Source organism: Grus americana, chromosome 13 (assembly GCF_028858705.1).
Source record: "Grus americana isolate bGruAme1 chromosome 13, bGruAme1.mat, whole genome shotgun sequence".
NCBI lineage: Eukaryota > Metazoa > Chordata > Aves > Gruiformes > Gruidae > Grus > Grus americana.
In genome coordinates this window covers 10,905,295-10,927,138 of record NC_072864.1, presented here as the reverse complement: position 1 = coordinate 10,927,138, position 21,844 = coordinate 10,905,295, and the positions used below count along the sequence as shown (strand labels likewise).

General features: G+C 38.5%; 1 protein-coding gene across 3 annotated transcripts; it reads left to right on the top strand.

Annotated features, from left to right (window-relative positions):
* The first annotated feature begins 754 nt into the window (after positions 1-754).
* On the top strand, positions 755-21,791 carry LSM14A (LSM14A mRNA processing body assembly factor). Of its 3 annotated transcripts, none has more exons than XM_054840130.1 (10): positions 755-1,129; positions 9,088-9,251; positions 10,632-10,764; positions 11,812-11,934; positions 13,808-13,984; positions 14,296-14,358; positions 15,048-15,227; positions 16,758-16,929; positions 17,813-18,041; positions 19,911-21,791. In XM_054840130.1, exons 1-10 carry the CDS (start codon positions 1,009-1,011, stop codon positions 19,932-19,934), a joined length of 1,386 nt encoding a protein of 461 aa, XP_054696105.1. In that variant the 5' UTR covers positions 755-1,008; the 3' UTR covers positions 19,935-21,791. The 3 variants fall into 3 exon arrangements, with proteins under 3 accessions (XP_054696105.1, XP_054696107.1, XP_054696108.1); XM_054840132.1 differs by having other exon boundaries at positions 758-1,129; positions 11,815-11,934; XM_054840133.1 differs by lacking the exon at positions 14,296-14,358 and having other exon boundaries at positions 758-1,129.
* The last annotated feature ends 53 nt before the right edge of the window (positions 21,792-21,844 follow it).

The following is a 21,844-nucleotide window of genomic DNA, read 5'->3' as shown; positions in this document are numbered from 1 at the left end:
CAAAGGCTCCAACAGGAAGCCTCATTTGTGATTTTTATGTAATGTGTACAAGTGAAGTGCAATCTCAAAAATCACCTTTTTTTTGTGCTTACTTGTACAGAGAGGGTATTTTTTTCAGGATTAATTCCACACTTTAGTCAAGCTTTGATCAACAGTTGCATTGCCTAGTGTTGCTTGGCAAGATCCGAGTATCTCCACGCTGCCAACTGAGTAAAACGGAATCCCCCTTGAAATATGAACTAAATAGTTATCATGATATAGACTTCAGCAGCTCTGCACATGACTGGATTCTAAACTGCTTATTAAGGACCACAAGAATTTAGCATTCAGTGATAGGTGGCTTGGGCCTCTCAAAAAAAACCCGAAAACCCCCAATCACCAAACCTACTTTCACATCCGCCGGTGTTCACAGGCTACGGCAGGGCCGGGTTTCCAAGCTGCGAGCTCAAACTCCCGGCGCGCTAGGCGGGAGCCCGGGGGGAGCCGCAGGTCCCAACCCAGCCCGGCACAGCACCCTTAGGCCAGGCAGGGGAAGCACGACGAGGCACAGCCGAGCTCAACCTGTCGTGCAAGCCGCGCTGCACACGCAAGGCAGGACCCGCCGGAGCGCTCCGGGGTTCCAGGCCGCTAAATTAATTTCCCGGGTGGCCCAAATGGCCGCCCTCTCCCGCTGCGTCCCCCACCCCACCCTCGGGCGCCCGTTCTCGCGAGATCACCTCCCCTCCCGGCATCCATTTCGCGGCTGGAGCGGGGGGGGTGGTTCTGGGGGAAGATGAAGGCGGCGGCCATGTTGGGAGTTTCAGGGTGCTTTTGGTGCGGGGTGTGCTGAGGGAGTCTGCGCAGGGAGATCTGTCGCTGGGGGATCGGCGGAAGGTCGGGCTCGAAGCGGGAGGAGTAGAGCGCCTACTACGACTCTGAGCTGGGCTTGTTTAGTTGCTTGTGCCTGGCTTCAGGAGCGCTCGGCAGGGGAGGAGGAGGGGGGGTGTCCCTGACCGAGGAGCCAGCACCATGAGCGGGGGGACGCCCTACATCGGGAGCAAGATCAGCCTTATCTCCAAGGCTGAGATCCGGTATGAAGGGATCTTGTACACTATCGACACTGAAAACTCCACTGTGGCGCTGGCCAAGGGTAAGGACCTGGCGGACTAGAGGACTGGGCCCTGGAGGCCCAGCAACTCCTGGGGGAGGGGAGCGGGACCACGGTACGCGCGGCGACGCAGGGACCGTTGGGGGCCGTCGGGGGTCGAGCAAGAATCTGAAACCGTGGCGGAGCCGTCCGTGGCGTTGTGGCGATGAGGAGGCGCGGGGTGCGAGGGGGAGGCCTACAGACTGCGAGGGCCCATCAGCAGCTGCGAAGGGGCTTGGCGGAGCTTTGGTAAGAGCCCGCGTAGTTTCTGCCGGAGGCGCGTCCTGCCGCCATCCTCTCCGACGGAGCGTCTGCGGCGGGGCTGTGGCGACCCGCGACGGTTCACGGCGGAGATGGAAATGAGCAAGGGATAGAGAGAGCGGCGGCGCGACAGCGCTGTGGAGGCCCCGGCTCCCGCTGCGCGGGCTGCTCCCCAGGCTTCGGGGAGGGATATGGAAAGCCCAGAGTGGCCGCGGAGGGACCGTTGCAAAAAGGAGCTAGGAACGTTACGTACTTAGGGGCTGCTAAAAGGAGTCCTGAATAAAGTACGAAGCCCTCAGCGGTGGAAGTGGTCCGGAGTTAGTGCATAAAAGGGAGTAGGAGGGGAAGGCTGGAAAGACGATTTCTTTGCATCGTAAGAATGCCAGACCTACAGGGTACAGGGCCGCGTACAGCTGAATTCTTCTGTATCCTGGAGTAGGAGACAACTCGGGTCTGAAGAGGTGCTAGGTTATCGGCAGAGAAGGCTGATTGTGAGCTCTTCATTTTGGAGGTAGCTGTACGGCACTGCATAAATCGAAATTGAGTACAAACACTGGCATGAGAATGTGTTGGCCAGAGAATATATGTGTGTGTATAAGAAAGTTGGGAAGGTATATGTACGGAGAAGAGAGTCAAAGACTGGGGAGTAAAAAAGAGGATCTTTGAAACTGGGCGTCCAAAGAACTTCGCTGTTTCTTGTGCATGATAATGCACTCTCAGCATAAGTATATTAGCCATGGCAGCAAATGCGTAATATTCATGTAAAATATTAGGTTAGAGTTTATTAAAAACCTATTTATAATAGATTCTGCAAATCTCAGTGGTACTTCACTTTACAGTCCTTGACTCTGTAAAGTATTGCTAAATAATCTAAATGCATATATAAAACAAGAGAGTTTTTCCACCCATTAGGCAAGGTGAAAAATTGCTCCTTGTGTAAATTAAATATTTGGGACTGTGAGTATTCCAAACCTCAGTTTCTGTTTGATATGATAGGCTTAGCATTCTAGCATAATGACAATCTGTTATGTTTTATGTAGTTGGTGTGTAGAATAGCTGGCCTGTGGAGTTGATACCGTGTAGCAGTTTGATGCTTTCATCTTGCGTTGGCCTTTGTAGTAATTCTTGTTTGTGTGCCTTGTCACTTTAAGGGCCTCTTCTTCCTACCCTCCTCTTCCCCACCCTCTCCTCACCCCCCCCAATTATTATTTAACAAATAAATTGCTTTGTTTTGTAAATTCTTATATGTATGCTTTGAAACACCGTACAGTAGGTTCGGTCCCAGACTTGCATAGTTCATTTATGGGGCATTTAGCTTTTATGTGATTTTTACTTACTTGTAAAGTTGCCTTTAGGTTAAATTACCTTGCTGGAATTGCATTATCTGTTTAAAAAGGACGGCTAGTATTTGTTTATATGGGAAAAAGATGAGCCCTGTGATGAATAATAAATGTTTAGAAATTCCAGTTGCGTGCTGTGGTTGTTAAGGTTTGTACAAAAGTACTGACAGGAACCCCATCCTCAAGGAGCTTGTGATAGTCTTGCCCTAAATTAGCCAGATTTAGTGCTGACCAAGCCAATTTTGTATGACTTCTCAAGAGTGGTTAAGTCATGTTATGGCATATCTGCCAAAGTGTACATATTTAACATAGATCAAAATACAGGTAGAAATCTAATCTACTCTCTTCCCATAGCTCATCAGAAATGTAAATCTAAACCATTAAATTTGCTTTAATAAAACTTGGCTGAGTTAATGGAAGAATGTGTGTTTTGTAATATTGTGTCATGATTCAGAAGAGAATAAACCAGTATTTCTAGGCCACCTGGAACCAAAAATCTTGAGATTAATCTGGAAGCTGATAACAACCATATTAGACTGTAAAACAGTTCACTGTGCTCATGAACAAAATGCTCAACTCTCTAGAGTATTCAGGTTTCTGAATAAATGAAGACTTATGTGAATGTGGTATGATAGCATATATGTAAGGTGACAAGTGTGGTTAGTTATGGCCAGGTCTGTACGTGAAAGAAGCAGATCTTTCTGAACTCTCTGTAGCTGTAAATATGTTAATCAGATATTAGTTATCTCTTTTTCCTGTGGTGAGTCCAGAAGTCAAACCAGAACTGTTTATCATGGATCTTTACCACAAATGTCAAATTTTCTGCCAGAAAGAGACAAAGACCCAAAAGATGAGTTGATGCTTTCAGTTGCTCTGCTATGTAGCTGGCTTCCTGTGACTCTTAACCTGGGTTGAGTGCAGGTTGGCTTATCATTATTCATTTCCTAACTGAAATCACTGAAATTGTTTGTGACAAAGTGCAGAAGAGGTAGAATCTGTTCTTGAAGACTTGCCTAACAGTAGGTCTTCTGTGGGCTGAGATCAATCTCCTGAAGTTGTACATGTGGAATGTCTTCCTTTATCTTAAATCTTCTAGGGTTTTAGACAGAAATAAGATTATTTGGGTTGCTAACAGAGTGCTGATTGTAGTCTTCAATTACTGAAGGGCAATCCCCTATAGTTTTTTAATCAGCACTTTATTTACACACTTTCATTAGCAAAAGTTGTGGCCTCGTGTCTCATGAGTTAGAGGAAAATAGCGACTGTTTGTTAGAATGAGCATAACATTTTTATCCTAAGCTGGAGTCTGATAAGAGAAAGCAATGCATCCTTTCACTATTATTTAAATAACAGTGAAAACTCCCATCTATATCAGATTCCAAATATTAAGCAAGCTGTACAATTATTTCAGATTTTTGTATATTATTGGTGTGTGTGTTGTCTTTGAATTGCCAGCTTTTCAGAACTAGTGTTTGGAACCAAAACCCACCCACTCTTATTCTCAAGTTTCAAGTTAAATTAACTTGGAATGTTCTAGTTCATACTTTTAGTTCATTTTTTAAACATCATTAAGTCCAACCAATTTAAGAATAGAGTGTTCGCAAGCCACAGTTAGGAGTAAAATTTTCTTGCTGTAAAGTGATTGCTACCCTGCCTGGGGGCACTTGTAGAATAATCATGACTGATTGTGCTGGATCTTAGGTATTGCAACATTAAAAACTAGGTATGATCTTTCATGCATTTTGTCTTTCTATTTCAAGGCACTGATTTAGAGGCACGGATTTTTAATGTAGGTAGACTGTGTAAGAACAGCCATATTGGGTCAGAAAAGGCTTTGTTCTCTGCCAACAGTGGGGATTCCTTAGGCATGTGAGTATACAACCAGAAAATTATATACCGTCTCTGTGGTATAATGCGTCAGTTTTCATTTATCAGCTGTTGGACCATTGAGAGTTGCATTGGGAACCGTTATAGTTAATAGATATTAATGAAATAGCTTTCAATAATTTAAGAAGTAGTTAAACTTATGGCATTTCTGGCATTTTCAACCATCTGTGATAAGTGTTTTCCATAGTCTAGTGACACATGAAAGAGAAAACTTCCCTTTCTTTCAGACTTCTACACCATATTAATTGGATGAAAGACTCAGAAATGTAGACAGGAGAAAGTTAAATTCTTGTGAATACTTGAGCATTTGCTATAGCTAAGGAGTGGGAGCAGGAAAGGGAAGGGTTAAATTTTTATCAAGCTTTTATGAAGTTATTTTTTTAGTCAGTTAAGTGACATGCTCCCTCCATGTCTTGAGGTTTAGGGCATGTGTGCCAAACCAACCCTGTGCAGTGTGTCACAGCAGAAAAATTCCTCTTCTCAAAGCCCACTCCTGGCTACTTGCCTCATATCTATCTCCTGTTAACTCACCACCCCTGTGAGTAAGGGAATGCAGACTGAATTAATTGTTCTGAAGGTATGAGCCTGCCACAGGCTGGCTCCTTCACATTAATACTTTTCCTGTAATGTGGTGTGCAGGCATCTCAGCATGTTTACAGAGAAAGGGTTGTGATGTTTTGAAGAGAGATGGCAGTTGAAATGACTTGTTCTGGTAGTGGTGGTCTCATTTAAGTCGTCATGCTTCTCATGGGTGCGTTAACAGTGGGGAAAGACTGGTTTCTGTGTATGTATGCTACATATAAAGTAAAGCTGGTAAGATTGTGTCAGTGCTGCATACAGAGCCTGAACTACACATTTGCAATAATTGTCATTATATGGGAACAGAGTTCTCGTTTGCTAGTAGAATATATAGCTTGGCTTCTGACTAACACAGTATTTTTCTGTGTTATTCAACAGGTAATAACTTCTGTCAACTGGTAGGGAAAGTTGCAATGTTGTCCTTGGATGCTATGGTAGTATCATATAGTAATATGCATTAAAATATAATATAGTGGTAACACTGAAGTCAGTCAAAATCTGTACAAAAATTTGCTTGCAGCACTTAACACGTGAAATTGGTGGAACTGCTTGGGCATAAAGTCACATACGTTAATCCGGTTAGGCTTACCAATGTTTGTTTCTTTCCAGCTAGTTACCTAAGTGTGTGTATTTACACCAACAAAAAATAAGTTTGCTTTTAAAATGTAATGGTTATATTTTTGTTTGCAAGTCACAAAGCCAATTTAGCTCATTTAAAAACAAACAAAAAAAAATCCCCAAAACTTTAAATTGACAAGGTAAAATTAAATGGATTTACCATAGTCCTGGTAAGTGTTCTAAGATTATGTTATCTTTCACATGTTTATTTTCATTTCCTCTCACTCTTCAGTATTTTGCTATGTATGAACCACTGCACCTTGTTCTGGAGGAAGGATGTAGTCTGAGGAAATACCCCAAGAGACAGAGCTGGATAGACCTCTAAGACTGCTGCTGCCTCAATACCTGGTCCTTTTTACTCTGGCAACGTAGTATTTCTGATTATGCAAAACTGTGGTAAAAGCTATTTCTTTCTGAAATCCTGTTGTACTGGCCACCTTTAGTATTAGACTTTAACTCAGACTATGCTAAATCCTAATCCAGGCTAGGAAAGAAGAAACTGGAAAGCTAGCTATCCTGTTGTAAAATATTAAAAGTAACATTCAACTCTATACTGTCTGAAGGACCTAGTTGGGATAGACACTGCAAAAACATTGAGTAGCCCTTATCCTAAACAGCTTTCTTAGATCGTCTCACATGCAGTTCTGGTTCCTTGCTTTAGAAGGAAATCAGATTCAAGGATGGTTATTTTTGTTGTTTTGGGGTGACAGGGGAAGGTTGAACCTCAAATCAGAGGAATTTGCTTACTCCTCTCCACCAGAGGTAATCTTCATTGGACAAAATTGTCCTTATATTTTGCAGAAAGTTGCACTAAACCCCATTTGGTTTGGGGCAGGGGAGAGGTGGAGGAAAAAACCCAAACTCTTAGTAGCAACTCTTGATGTTTATTATTGCAAAACCACTGATGACCTTATCAGTGTCTTGATCCAGTTGCATAGACAGCTGAATCTCTTAAAGATGAATTCTAATTTTTAATAATGAAATACTTTCTTTTGATGTTTTCATAATTTTATGATGGGGAGAAAGACAAATTCTTTTTGATGTACAATAAAATCCCTTTACCTCTTATAAGGTGTCATTAGATGAAAGTTAGGTAGTTTCCTTTTTTTTTATTGGTTTAGAATGGAGAAAGGTAATTGCCGTATGTTAAAACTGTTCCTATATGTGTCTTGTGATGTTGATGTTAATATCAACAGTCAATAATAAAATACTTATTCATGCAGCATAGCTCTGACTTAAAGTACTTTGAAAGCAAATTTCTTCCATAGTTCATGAGATTTTTATTTCTATGTAAAGGTGAGATGTGATCCTTTACTACCCTTTTTTGTGGTGTTGCTACTACTTTAGCTAGAAAGTAAAATACTTCAGTAACTTACTGATCACAATCTGGCCATTTTTGTACACCTTTCTAGACAAAATGGCTACTAGAGCAACCATTTCAGCGTAGGAGAGAGGGAACCATTCCAAAATCAACTGGTTATACTTGCAAAGACAGCAGGTCAAATGATGGAATGAAGGACCAAATTAATTTACTGGTTATCTAATAAATAGTCTAGAGTGGCCAGAAAGTGAAGCTGGATCCTCAGTCAAGATGGTGAAATAGAAAGGCCTGATGAATAAAAACCGAGACAATGAGCTATGGTAATGCACATGACCAATTGATAATGCCTTTAAGCTATTGTGTATTACTTTGAGTCAATTTCAGCAAATTCTTCAGCTTCAGATATCTTTTTCTGTAGAAGACGACGACAGATTTACCTTATAACAAAGACTGAAATTCACTTAACAGGATATGCCTTTTTACAGCGCTTACATTTTATAGTACCGTTCAGAACAGACTTTGAGATGCACAGAAATAAAAAAGTTTATTAAATTCAGCTCAGTAGATGATGAACAAAAGTATGAACAAAATAATTGTAACCTCTTAATGTTATTTTTCATTATAGTGTGGAGTTGATTTCTTTACCTCTGAATTATGTTTCTCAAAAAGATTTGTAATACTTGACTGATAAGCTCTGTTTATGCAGTACTAGAAGAAGCAACAGTGGTAGAAGATGGTTGGTGCAGCCTGAGAAATGACTCAGTATCACTTTATACAGCTCTACAGGAAACACTGCTTTTCTTGACTAATGGTTTTATGGCTGCAAATAAGTGCCTAATGATGTCTCCAAATTGTTGATGCATCTGAAAATGGAGGGAAAACTAATTCTGGTAAATTAAAGCAAAATACAGATGTTTTCTCAGCATAACCTGTATTACTTTACAAAGCAAGCAAAAAACGTCTTAGAAGGCTAGAGCAAAGACAGTCTCGAGGGATTGTTAAAGCTGCTGCAAGTTGATGTCCAGTAGAATGTGACTATCATGATTCATTTTTTTTTCCTTTGGTTTCAGTGCATTGTTTAGTTTTTGCTTATAAAGTTCTAGGTCTTGGGGTTGGCAGTCTTCAGGTGAGGAAGAGTCTTTGAGAGGGTAGTGAAAGTAAAGTGATTATATGTAGTGCAAAGGGAAAAGCATGATGAGCTTCATCACTATGCAATCTGAAAACTGTGGGAATTGAGCTGATTACATACAAATAACTGTATTGCCTTGGTATGTTGCACACTACACAGGGCCACTTAGGCAGATAGTTATGCCCCACTGAGTTTACTTAATTTGACAGAGATTGTATGAAACTTAAACCAGCAAGAAGAATGCATTTCGCTTAGTGAAAATTGTCTATACATACCACAGAATTCCTATTTTTTAATTTAAATCTTGATTCAGACCTCGAATCTGTTGAGAATAATTTGCTTTAGGTAACTTCTAATACTACTAGAAACTAGAATATTGACTTTTTTTTTCCTGATTTGCAAGTGCAGAATATGAAGTATGTAAACCCGTGTAGTTCTTGATTCACAGGACTGACTTACCAGCCTTTGTTGGTGTTTCTGTTGCTGTAATGTCCAGAAAGTGTTAACTTCAGCAAAAAAACTGCTTTGCTGCTTCCCCTTATCCTCACAAAACAGTTGAAATATTCAACATGTGAGTGATAGCATAAGTCATGTCTCAGTAAGGAACAGAAGAAGTGTCTTTCTGCTTAATTTTTAACTGAAATTTGTAAGATCAAATTACTTGTTCATGTCTGAGCAGTTGATAATGACGAAGAATGTGCTGCCTATTTAATAACTTTTTCTCAATAAAATTTTATTTTTATTTAAAGCTGTTGGTCTCTGCAGTATATTAAACATGTTTGTTCAATGTGGGATGTTTTTATGTTTTTTGTCCCCGATTTTGCAGTTCGCTCCTTTGGTACAGAAGATAGACCAACTGATAGACCTATACCACCTCGTGATGAAGTCTTTGAGTATATTATATTCCGTGGCAGTGACATTAAAGACCTAACTGTCTGTGAGCCACCAAAGCCTCAGTGTTCTTTGCCGCAGGACCCTGCTATTGTTCAGGTAAGTCAAAAAATATTTTGAGATATTTGTTGCTGAAGATGTAACCTGGCAGCTTCAAGTGCTCTCCAGCCGAGTGTTTAAAAAATTAAAATGTTTGTTGCTGTAAAGTTTACAACCCAATATAAAGCACTGTGGAAAGATTTTCCTCTTTTGAATCATGTCTTTAACTGTGAAAATCAAGGTTGAAATCTAACTGTAGCACAATGCACTGGATACCAAAGCTTGCCGGTTTTTCAAAAACAGCTAAGGACTTTTGGTAGACCTTGATGCCTTTTTTTTGAAGGTTGCTTGGCTTAGGAGTACAAGTATGCAAGACTTATTGGAAAGATCAGACCTGGTGTAAGTTAAATTGAGTAGATGCTGAAACCTCCCCAAATTATTAGTTTTGTTTTGTTTTGGATTTTAATGTTCAATTTTTTTTGCTGACTATGACTTTAAAAGTGTTTCATCTAGCTATGTGTTTTTAAAAAGGCTTCATACTAAAGGACAGTTATTTGAAAAGGGAATACTTGGTTGCTGAAGAGAAAGCAACTTAGAACTTGAAGCAGTCAGGGTTAATTAATCTGTTATTTTGTAGTAAATGGACTGACACAGAGGTATTTTTGATCTCTGAAATTTGTTGGATTTTTGATTGTGCTCCTGGGCTGTCTTAATATCATCCCTGAGGGCGAGAGGGAAGCTCTTGGTTCAAATGGAACTTGATAATTCCACGTGTTACTTTTCTAATGTTCTGACTATTCCTTAAGATAAAATTCTTGATACTTCCTTACAAAGTACCCTTGCAATCCTCTAAGGTCTTTTGCTAAATTTAGTGCAACTCTTTCTGTCAGTGGTAGTTGAGAGCTGTGAAATTGCATTACTGCTAACCCCAATAATAGTAATAACCCCACCCGTATGTTTGGGTCATTCACTGTTCATGTGGTTTTTGAAACTTCAGGGAAAAAGATGCGACATTTTTCCAAGTTTGCCAACAAAAGCTTGTATCTGTGTTTGACAAGAGTCCAGTATCTGAGGTTCTAGGGAAAGGATTGGAAAATTTTATGGTACAGTTTTCGCAAGTTTGTGATATTGGAAGGGTAAAAGTGCTTTCTAAACTGCATACATACTTGTGAAAATGTTGTCTGGTTTGAGTTTTCATGCAGAGTAGTGTGTGTAATTCATTATTTTTGTGCTGTCTTTGCTTCTGTGTTAAAGCAGATAAATTAATATTAAAAGCAACAACTTTATGAATGTTAAGGTCTTTTATACGTAATAGGCACAGTGGTGGCGTTAGGGTAAATTTAACAAATAGGTTTAGAGTTTCTGCATTTCTTGCCTTCCAGAACTATTTCCTGCTTTTTCTGTAAACGTTAATTTCTGCAAGTATGTTTTGTCTTTTAGTCTTCACTAGGATCTTCAACTACATCTTCATTCCAGTCTGTTGGGTCCTATGGTCCTTTTGGCAGAATGCCTGCATACAGTCAGTTTAGTCCAAGCCCACTGGTGGGGCAGCAGTTCGGCGCTGTTGGAGTTGGTACGTTCTTTTTTATTATTTGGTGTTTTCCTACAAGTTAAGTTGCATGTGTGTGCATAGACGGTAATCAGCGCTTATACTTCCATCAACATCTAAGGGCAGATCCAAAGACTTCAATCTGTATTAGTCCCACAGTTTAGCTCAAAAGTAGTGAGCTTTTCTTTGCAGTTCAAAGCAAAGCAATTATGATTGAGAACTAAACCCCCTATCTCAGAGGGACAAGTGGGGAAAGGTTCCTGTATTTATGAATTCATTCTTCCATATATCTTCATTATATTCATCATGTATTCATGTTTCACAAGTGGTAGGGACTGTTCCTCCACAAAAGCCCCATAGCTGTAGTGTGGACATCTGGTATCCCAAGTTGACTAGGTGGTGTGTGCCTTAACCAAGTGGTTAGATTATTCAGCAATGCATCTGCCAGCACAGTCCTCCAGCTATTCATGAGATGTTAGCTTGGCATGAAGTACACGCTGGAAGTATTTGTGAGCTGCATGGGTTAGTTGTCCCTTTATACTGCCAATGCTCTCCAAGGCTCACCAACCAGCTTTCATTCCTCCCTTAAATTTTTTTATTTCATTTAGTTTTTCACATAGGAACTTATATTCTTGTAACTGTTATGGCGACAGTGTTACTCCTGGTACTGAAAATGTTAGCCACGTGAAAGGAAGGCTGTAGAATTGGCCATAACTTGATATCATTTAATAAGATGTGACAATCATATTTTTGTTTGAAAAATGTTAAGTGGAAATATATACCAATAACATTTGTTTATTACTCTGTAAGATGCTGTCATGACTATGCTGTGTTAATACTTGTGATACTAAAGTTAGCAGTGCTCTTTCATTTAGATTAAAAGCATCGAGGTGTTATAGTCTGAACAACTTACTACAAATACCTACATTACATTAAACTTAGTGTGTGGCAGACTTATGTATGTTCTAGAATAACTGCTCAATATGGCTCACTAATCATTTAGTGCTAATTAAAAAAAAAAATAGAGAAAAGTGTAAACCAGGTTTGACAACTATATTATTTCTTTCAAAGCAGGAGGTTCTTTAACATCTTTTGGAACAGACTCTTCAGCCAGTGCTAACATATCCCAAAGCACTGCAGTCGGTTCTGCATTTACAACAGATGCAAGATCACTGAAAACACAGATGTCTCAAGGTAAATAGTTTTGAACAACTCTTTGATCTTTTTTTGACCAATTGTGCCCCCCTGATTTCAGTGGTTGCCAGAAATACTAACGAAACAGTTAAATTCTGTCATTGAAACACTTGGTATTAAAGCCAGAAAGCACTGAGAGACTTTGTACTGGCTCTTTAAGTGCGTTTTCCTACATCTTGGTATGCTGCATAGGTAACTGTTTGCAACACCTTTGTTGCTATCCTTAAAATATCTGTATTGAGCAATAGGACTTATTTCAGTTGAATAATGTTAGCAGATAGGTGCATATGGAAATTCAATATCTAGTTTTATCGATAGCATGACAAAACTCAAGATACTTCATGATGATTGAATTGTGAAGTCCTTTCAGCCTACAATTTTTAAATCTTCGTTCCTAGCAGTATTTTTTTGTTAATGTATATTTACATAAATAATATTAACAGCAGACCTGGATGCCTGTAGATACAGTGACATGACAGTCAAGTCAGCTCAATAGTAATAGAAACTGTATGGGTAGTTTGTGTAATATTGGAAATAGAAAGTAGAAGCAAAAAGGAAATTCTTGATGCTTTTTGAGTGGCAAAGAAAAAAGCAGCTCAGTGTTGAGCACCTTCACCCTTGCTTTTCATGCAAATACGTTAATTGCTCCTCAAAATCTGAAAGACGTTACTTCCTACTCTTCCACTCTTCGTTGCTGCGAGTAAAAATGTGTGCTAAGATACATTTCTAATGCTATTTTTAAGTTTATGCAGTCATGTTAAAAGGCAAAACACTTTATTTAGAGCAAACAGGGTTGTTGTTTTTTTTTTTCCTAAATTCTAGTTGAGGTTTGTACACCGATTAGGACTGCTTTCTAGGATTAGTTGAGTGGATTACCAAAAATAGGTTCTGCTTTGTTATATTAATTGAAGGGGAGGAAAAAGTATGCTGAGCATTTACTGTTTCTCTGTTGAAAGAGTAGCTTGGTTTTCTGTGAGTGAAATTAAAACCTGTATGATTTTTGGACTTAATGTCTGGCATATGCTTCAGATGAACATACATTCTGCTACAAAACTTCCTGTGCGGCACCAACAAGTTTTTTCTGTCCATGTTTGCTTTTAAAAATATTTGTCGTATTTGTAGATTTTAAGTGTGGTGTGGTTCGGTGTGTGGGGGTGCATGTGTGTTTGGTTTTTTTTCTTCTTTTGTTTAACTTTTTTATGGGATACAACATTATTCTTTTCTTTTACTTACTGGAACTTGAGTCTTATTCTAATTTCTTAGTAGATTTACCTATATGGCGTCATAAACTTGTCTGGCCAGATCAAATGTCTCCATTCTAAGCATGCTTCTGGCTCCAGTCACTCGTGCTGCAAATTGAAATGTATGAACAGCACTTTTGTGGGGAACCTTTCATAGCTCCTTCGTCTACATTATGCCTGTCACTAACCATAACTATTCATTTATTTTTTGTGGTGATCATACAACAGAGTGTGCTAGATGAAATGAAATTTAAGTATCGTAACTATCTCTGCCTTTGGGAGCACTTTCCACTTGGCTTTCCAGGGAGGCGGAAAGAGTATTTTTACCTCAGATCAATCAAAAAAAAAAATTTCATTCCACAGCTAAATGCACATCATGGGTGGGTTGGTAGGGATTAATTGTCCTACCCATTTTTTTCTTTTAGACTGGGGGAAGGGGAATTGCTAAATATCCTTCATTCTGGATTAGTGGATCTGAGGGTGCAGAAATATTTATTTCTTCTTTGGACACAGCTGTCTTGACTGGTAAGGCAGATAAACCTGTCAGTCTAGAGTGGTTGAGAGTAGTAACTCAAATTTGTGGATGAGGAATAACTCTTTAGGTTTTGTTTTTGTTTTGTTTTTTTCCCCAGGTCGTTCAAGCCCTCAGATAGATCATTTGAGAAGGAGCCCCACCATGGAACAAGCAGTACAAACAGCTTCAGCCCATTTGCCTACTGCAGCACCAGTTGGGAGGAGGAGTCCTGTACCAGCCAGACCTTTGGTGTCTGCTAGCCAAAAATCGTTAGAGAATCAGGAGCACAGACGAGGTAGCTTTGGATGATTTTCATAACGCTTATTTTCTTCCATACACATATGAAGTGCTCTTTTTAAGGGCAACATGTAGGAATTTTCCTGCTGTCCTTTACTAGTAGACTGGTCAGCAGAGACCTGGAATATATATCTTTTTCAAGTCAAGCATATATTCTAATTTTTTTTTTTCTTTTACGAAGTTAAACTTGTGGTTTACTTTTATAGGTTTGGATTTTTTTTTTAAATCTGAACAATATAACTATATACAAAAGTACGATCAAAAATACCTAATTGGATAAACAAATAATTTTCTTATTTCCAACTTTAGCTGAAGCACACAAGGTTTCAAGATCAGAAAATGAGCTCAGAAATGAAAACAAACGACAAATTGGTAAATCTTGTTTTCAGAAATAGCTATCATTGTTTTCAGACTTCATTAATTTTTTCTAAAGTCTGCTAAAATACAGCATTGTTTATAGTTTGCAAAGTGCTAGGATTTTGTTTCTAACATCCAGAAATCTTGCAGTTCAGATTACAGTAATTAAGAATTTATGTATTTAGAATGCTTTCACATAATTGTTTCTATTGGGTAACAGTAATTTCGCATTGGGTCAGAATAATTCAAGCACAAAAAGAGCAACCGGAAGAGATTTTCTCTTTAATGTTGACTATATTAAGCAATTTGAATAAAAATGCAAAACCAAGCTGTATTCATGGATTTAGAAATATAATAGCATGAAATAAAGCCTGTTACCTTTTTACAAAATACGTTGCTGAAAAGCCGCTAACATTTTAACTGTTCTTCAGAAAGCTTTTATTGATTTCTAGAAAGTCTGTTAGTACCCCAGTTTAGTACTAGTGTGCTTTCTGTGTCACTGCTGTAATTATTGTGAATGAATTCACAAATTACAAGCTGCTCTGACAGGACTTTTAACAACAGAAATGCAGAAAGAGGATGTATGAAGTCCCAACCTGTTACCCCAGGAATTTAAAAAACAAAACAAAAATCACCCAAAAACCCCCAACCCCCACCATCCTGAAAGAAAAAAACAAAACCAAACAGAACTTGCCTCTCTTCAGTTCCAGGTGGACCCTCAGCACGGAGAGGCCGTGGAGGTCACAGAGGGGGCCGAGGAAGATTTGGTATTAGGAGGGATGGTCCGATGAAGTTTGAGAAGGACTTTGACTTCGAAAGTGCAAATGCACAATTCAACAAGGAAGAAATTGATAGAGAATTTCATAATAAACTTAAACTAAAAGGTAAACCCATTTTTGCTTTAGATTTGAGCATGGAAAAACTGTGTCCTGCTGTTTTAATGCTACCTTGGAGAACAACTTTTAAAAGGCATATCCTACTAAGTCTTGTTCGCTGATTTTTTTAAATTTTTTTTTTAATGACTGTAAACAAGTAAACTGGGATCTTCTATTTAATTAACTTAATACTTGGTCAGTATTTGACTTTTGAAAGAATTTTAACTAGCAAACATCATACATCATGTTCTAACAAGTCTGTTGGTTAAAAATACAGATGACTTGAGCAGAAGTCCCAGAAGAGAGTTTAATTTTGAGTTCTGGAAAGGATGCAATAAAAGAAATCCTGTATTTTATGTTTTCAATTATTAACAGACCAAAAGCAATCCAAAAACATGAGTTTGGGATCAGAACTTTGCTGGAGGATGCACAAGAGTTTCAATTTAAGAAAGTTTGTAGCATTTCTTTACTTTTACCCTTTTCCGGAGAAATGCAGGAGTAGTTCATATCCATACTGCCAGCACGTTAGTTTTGTTTTCTAGCAGGCTTCTGTTTTAATTACCTCATTCTCTTGTGACCAGCCACCTGTTTGTTACACTAAATCTACTATTTTTGGACAAAATTGTTACAGGTTAAAACAGGGAGTTCCCTATTTCAGTAAGTGATTGGCTAAAAGGTGGGAAACAAAAGATAGGAATAAATGGTCTCATTGCAGTGTAGAGAAAAGCCACTAGTAGAGTCCCATAGGATTTGTTCTCTGGTGCTTGCCTCTTTTTCTGGCTCATTTTTAAATGACTTGACAATTTGCTGTTGATACTGATTTTTTCAGAATAATGAAGAGGAAAGGGAAAGCTAACCATAAAGAGCTATAGAAACATTTAACGAGACAGAGTGGTAATTTTTGTGTGTTGTAGAAAGGTTGAGCTGGTTATCTGAAGTTTATGTGCACTGCATCATGAGATCTGAGCTGTAAGCATTTATGAATGAGACTTAAAGATCATAATAGCTCATTCTGTTGAACCATCAGCTTCTTTTTCAGTACCAGTCAAAACAGTAAGTTGGACTTCAGGCATTATGAGGAAAGAAAATATATCATAAAGTCAGTTCATGGCATAATATCTTGAATGCTGGCCCTGTGTGTCAAAGGAGATAACAGCAAAGTCAGAAGACAAAGGAGAAGGGTAATGGGGATGAGCAAAAACATGGAATGGCTTTTATATGAGGAATGACTGAGTGGGGCTTTTAAGTCTGGAAAGGAGGTGGCAGGAGGTTATAAAATAGATGGCTATCAAATCCATTCTACCACAGGTTTTTTTGTTAATTAAACCCACAGAGAATATAGAGGATATCGAACCTCCAAACAGCAGCAGCCAAACACTCTCATTTGTGTCAAATTATTTGACTTCCACATGCAATTTTGGAGAGGTTTTTGTGGTTTTGCACATTTGGTATAGTTTGTGTCTGTCTGGGAATAAGTTAACAGTGCTGTTTTGTTTCGTATGATGGTGTGGAAGGCTTCTGTTTACTTTTGTTTTGCAGAAGATAAACTTGAGAAACCAGAGAAGCCTGTAAATGGGGAAGACAAAGGTGACTCAGGTGTCGATACCCAAAATAGCGAAGGGAATGCAGATGAGGAAGATCCACTTGGACCCAACTGCTACTATGACAAAACCAAATCCTTCTTTGATAACATCTCCTGTGATGACAATAGGTATGACCTGCAAGGGGAAGCTTGTTAGTCTACTTAATGCATGTTTATGTCATAAGGTAGTGACAGTACTACTCATTACAATCAGCTCTGAGTTGAAAGTGAGTAAAGTTTATTTCCACATGCAGTGGGCAAAAATAAAACAGGAATGTGAAGCACAAGATTTCTTTGTGGGCAAGTGCAATACATTAATAGGAAGACACTTTTAAGTGTTGTTTCAGAACGGTGCTTCTAGAACTGAGTGTACATGCTCTAGAATCTGCTTTCCAGGTTTACTAAGTGGGTTTTTTTGTTTTGCTACTAAATTACCACTTTAGTTAAATTAATTATGACTATGCTTTGGTAATGGTTTCCACGTAGATTACATAACTGTCTTAGCTGGTAGTGTTTGAATGGGAAGATAGCATTTCAGGAAAATTAAAGCTTATGTTTTGCTGTTGCCTTTTTATTAGATAAGACAATGCAGATTGCTGACCTATTTTGAATTACAGGGGGGAGGGGGGATTGTTTTGTTGTGCTGACAGCTAGGTAAATAACATCTCTAACTGCAAACTCTTACTTTCTGTTTCTTGTTTTAAATTGCAGACAGGTTTTATTTATTTATTTTATTACATGATGCGTGCAGAGGATACACACTGTGTCTTTCTATATGGGAAACTCTTACAGCATTATTAATACATAATTAATGATACTGTAACACATCCCTTCTCGTTGAGTTAAATGAATTGCGACAGACATCTAGATTCTTACTGAAGGGATAATTTGTAGATTTACAATGTGATTAATGTATCATTTTTCATTTTGAGAGCTTTCTGGTGATTCTAAGCTAGGCAATCTTCCTTTGGAAGTGTGTTTCAAAACAATCCTCGTTCCTTTTGTGTGGCAGAGAACGGCGACCCACCTGGGCTGAGGAAAGAAGATTAAATGCCGAGACCTTCGGAATACCACTGCGTCCCAATCGTGGCCGTGGAGGGTACAGAGGCAGAGGGGGGATTGGCTTCCGAGGTGGAAGAGGACGAGGAGGTGGAAGAGGTGGCTTCACTGCCCCCCGAGGATTTCGTGGCGGATTCAGAGGAGGTCGTGGAGGCAGGGAGTTTGCTGACTTTGAATATAGGGTAAAATACATTTAATCTTCTTATGACCTGATCTACTGCTCTTAGAAACTAGTGGTAAAAAACCTCCTGGTTTTAGATTTGATGTTGAACTAGAATGTCTTTAATAGTATTTTGCAGATACTCTGAGCTACTTAATTGAAAGTCTATTAATGCTGAAATTTTAGTTTCATAGCATCATTTTACTATCAACAGCAACCAAACTAAACACTACCTTTCTTCACATGCCCTAAATATTTGTTCTGTAGCTGGAATTGAGGAGGAAAAAACAAAAGGTAAAAGTTCTGCAGATTTAATACAAGCGTGCATTTTCTAAGCAATATTGTAAAATGTAAAGATTGAGAGGGAGTAATTGAACTTGCTTCTAGTGTGCAACAAACTCTTGAATTCTTCGTGAATGAGTTGGCACAAAGCTTATGGATGCCTAAGATCCTGTATAACCCCTAAAATGGAGTAATTGAAGTTATTTAAGCTTTTGCAAAAAAGGAGAGAAAAAATACTTGAGTTCTGTAAAGTCCTGTTAAATGCTTTTTTTTTTTTTTTTTTTAAACTATCACTTTACATAGCTGTATCCAACAGCTGTTGGGAATGCTAAGGCAGGATTGACTTTTTTCAGCCAGTCATTCAGTAACAAGGGACTGTGGGAGATAGAGGTCTTGTCTTTTGAAGCTTTTATGCCCTGTTCATTCCATAGAGAAAGTGTTTTTAAAAGATTAAAATAAGTACTACTACTTGAGTTAAATATGAATGAAGCTTAAAGTTCCTTAGGCATTATGCACAAGCAACCATGTAAGTCTGCTAACTGAAGTAACCTGATGTACAAACGTGCTTTCATCATCATGTAAGCATAGAAATAGTAATTTGTTCTGCAAGACCTATGATGGCTAAAAAGCAGACTCTTCCTTTACAGTCAAGTTACACAATTTGTTGCCTTTGCAACACTGTTAAGACATCCATTTCTCTGTTTCCTATTGAAGAACTTAACTCTTCTTCCTACCAGCCATTCAGGGGAAGGACAAAATTAGTTGTCAGCCACAGCTAGTACAGTTGTGTATTCTGTGCTAGTGGTATCTTGGGGGCACTCCTCTTTATGAAAGCTTATCGATCATACAGATTTTGTAAATCAGCAGAGCTCAGTTGCTTGCAAAACCAAAATCTTTTCATAATTTCAGTGTGAGCCATTCTTGGCATTAAGCATGTATATTCAACTTGAACATTAGCTTGTTAAGGAACAGAAATAATACTGGGATACTGTTTAGAATCAGTAATAAATATAATTAACCAGATTGGTGGAAGTAATTTTAGGCCTTTACAGTTCTGACTGGGACAGAAGAACTTTCTCTGGTAGTTTAGTGCATGAGCAGTTACAGGTGGTTTGGTTTTTGTTGTTTGTTCTTTGTTTTTCAACACAAAATCTGTGTTTTCTGTTTGAGGATTTTAAATATATTTAATTTAAAAAAAGAGGGGAGCATTTTTTTTGTCACAATATTCCTTCATTAGTTTGCAACAATTAGTCCTGTGATTTAAAGAAATTTTTGGTAGCTGAGCATGAATTGAATTGAGGGGTTGAAGATCAAAGATTTGGATTTCTGAATGAAAGAATTTCACAGCCTTCCACTAAGTAGGAGGCAGTGTAAAGACCAAGGGTTTGTGCCACACATGTAGTCAACGTGACAACCTGCTTCCATGTGTGCCAGACTGAGGGTGTTTTGCCCAGATGCTAACCTGGTGACGGAGGGAGGTGTCTCTTCTGATTTCAGCAGATGGGAAGTAGCCATCACAGCACACCTTCTCCCAGTGCTGCTGCCTGTATTAATTTGTGATTTTTGTTTTGCGAAACAAATTTTAACATGCTGCTGTTGTTCCCTCTAGAAAGACAACAAAGTTGCTGCATAGTCTACAAGACAGCTGAACCCGGGTGAGCGTCTAGATCTTCTTGATCCAGAGAATTAGTTTCAAGTCTCTGCAAAGAATGAAGTTAATTTGCTGTATACTTGTCACCAGCACTGGGATTTAACTATTTAATTTCAAAGGGGTGTAATGCAGTTACTTTTGAAAAATGGCCATCTTTGAAAACAGTGAGCATTAAATATATTTGAGACAGAAGGATAAGTAATTTCTTATGTATAGTTAATTATAAAGCAGTACTTCGATGGAGTTTAAGTATTTTTTCATCACTGAAAGGATTTTTCTTATTACTAAACTGTATTTGATAATTGCTTCAAGTTGTAAGGACAATTGTATGCAGAAGGCCGTCGATACTGTGAGTGTTTTGATCCACTGAAGGTTGTTTTTTGGAAATCCTGTAATATCCCTTTTGAGATAGTTGTACTTTTATCAACTAGGGTGCTGGACAGTAGAAAACTTGCTTTGTCAGTCAAATATGTACACACAGTAAATACTGTTTCTTAGGCAAAGGAAACTTTTTATATAGTTGTAAAATTCCATTATATCCCATTGCCAAAGAAACATTACAGACTTTGTATAGCTGTATAAAAAGCAACTAATTTTTTAAAGAATAAACATTTTTAAGTCGGCAAACATACTGTGTTATTGCAAAAGTTGATATGCTGAAGAACACTGAATTAGTTGGGTTTTTTCTTTAGCAGCTTTTCAGGCTTAAATGTTTGATTTTATATTTGGACAATAATGAAGATTTGCAAATGTTCTTCCATTACACAAAACTGGATGATACACTCTTCACTTCTCTTGCAAGAATTTGATTTTGTAGTTTCTGGCATATCACAGGATTTGACCAAATTAAGGAGATATTTTCAAATAAGGAGAAGAGAAATTTTCATATGTCAAAATTTGCAATTAATTTTACTTAGTGATAAATATTAACTTTTTTTAATAACGGACCAGGCACACGAGTTAGTGATTCTCCTGGAATGCCTGGGACAAAAGTATGTCTCCATTTGTCAATTCTTGAGATGTTAACTTTGTTGTAATACCTGTAGGCATAAGCAATTTAAAGAATTCTTAGTGTTTTGAAGTTGTTTGCATTTTGATAGACCATAGGTTGGAGACATTGAGATTCTGGTTCTAAGACCATGAGGTCACAAATGACATAGTATGGACTTTTTGCCAATTCTGAATGACTGGTGACAACTTTTTTGATGTGCTGAAATAGCAACCTGGTCATTTGTGTCTGTGTATGTATATGAAGGCCACAGGAATAAAGGGATCCAAAGATTAAAACATTTTGATCTAATTTTCTGATTTTTTTTTTTTACTTCAAAATGTTCAGTGGTGATAAAGATGTGGAAAACTGCACTGTTGGAAAATCGGAATATTTAAAAGTGGTTGATAGAATCTTAATTTTATAACTTTTGTATAGCACTACAAGGAAGTATTTTGTAATTGGTTTCCTTATTAAGGTCAAGTATTTGGCAACCGTAGAAGTTAGATAATATTGTTTAGTAATGTTTTTTGCATGTTAACAACGCCTTTTGGGATCCACAAATCATGGTTCCGAACAACTGGTGAGGTTTCTGACCGTAGCGGCAAGTGCTGTCCTGTTGCAATAACTCTGTACGCTGTGTGAGGTGTCCCGGGCTGTTGAACACGATGAATTGTAAATACCAATGAGCCGTGCTGCCGGGGATGAACTTCAGCCTTTCCCCCGGGGCGGGGGTTAGGAGGGGGTGGTGGCGTGGCAGACCTTCAGTGTACCTTGCTCCACGACGTGAGGGTTTCTCTCTCTTTTTTTTTTTTTTTTTATTTTAAACCAGAATAAACTGTTCAATAAAACCAGTCCTTGGGACGTTGTTTCTTGGGGTTAGCGGTGCTGTTAGGGGCGGGAC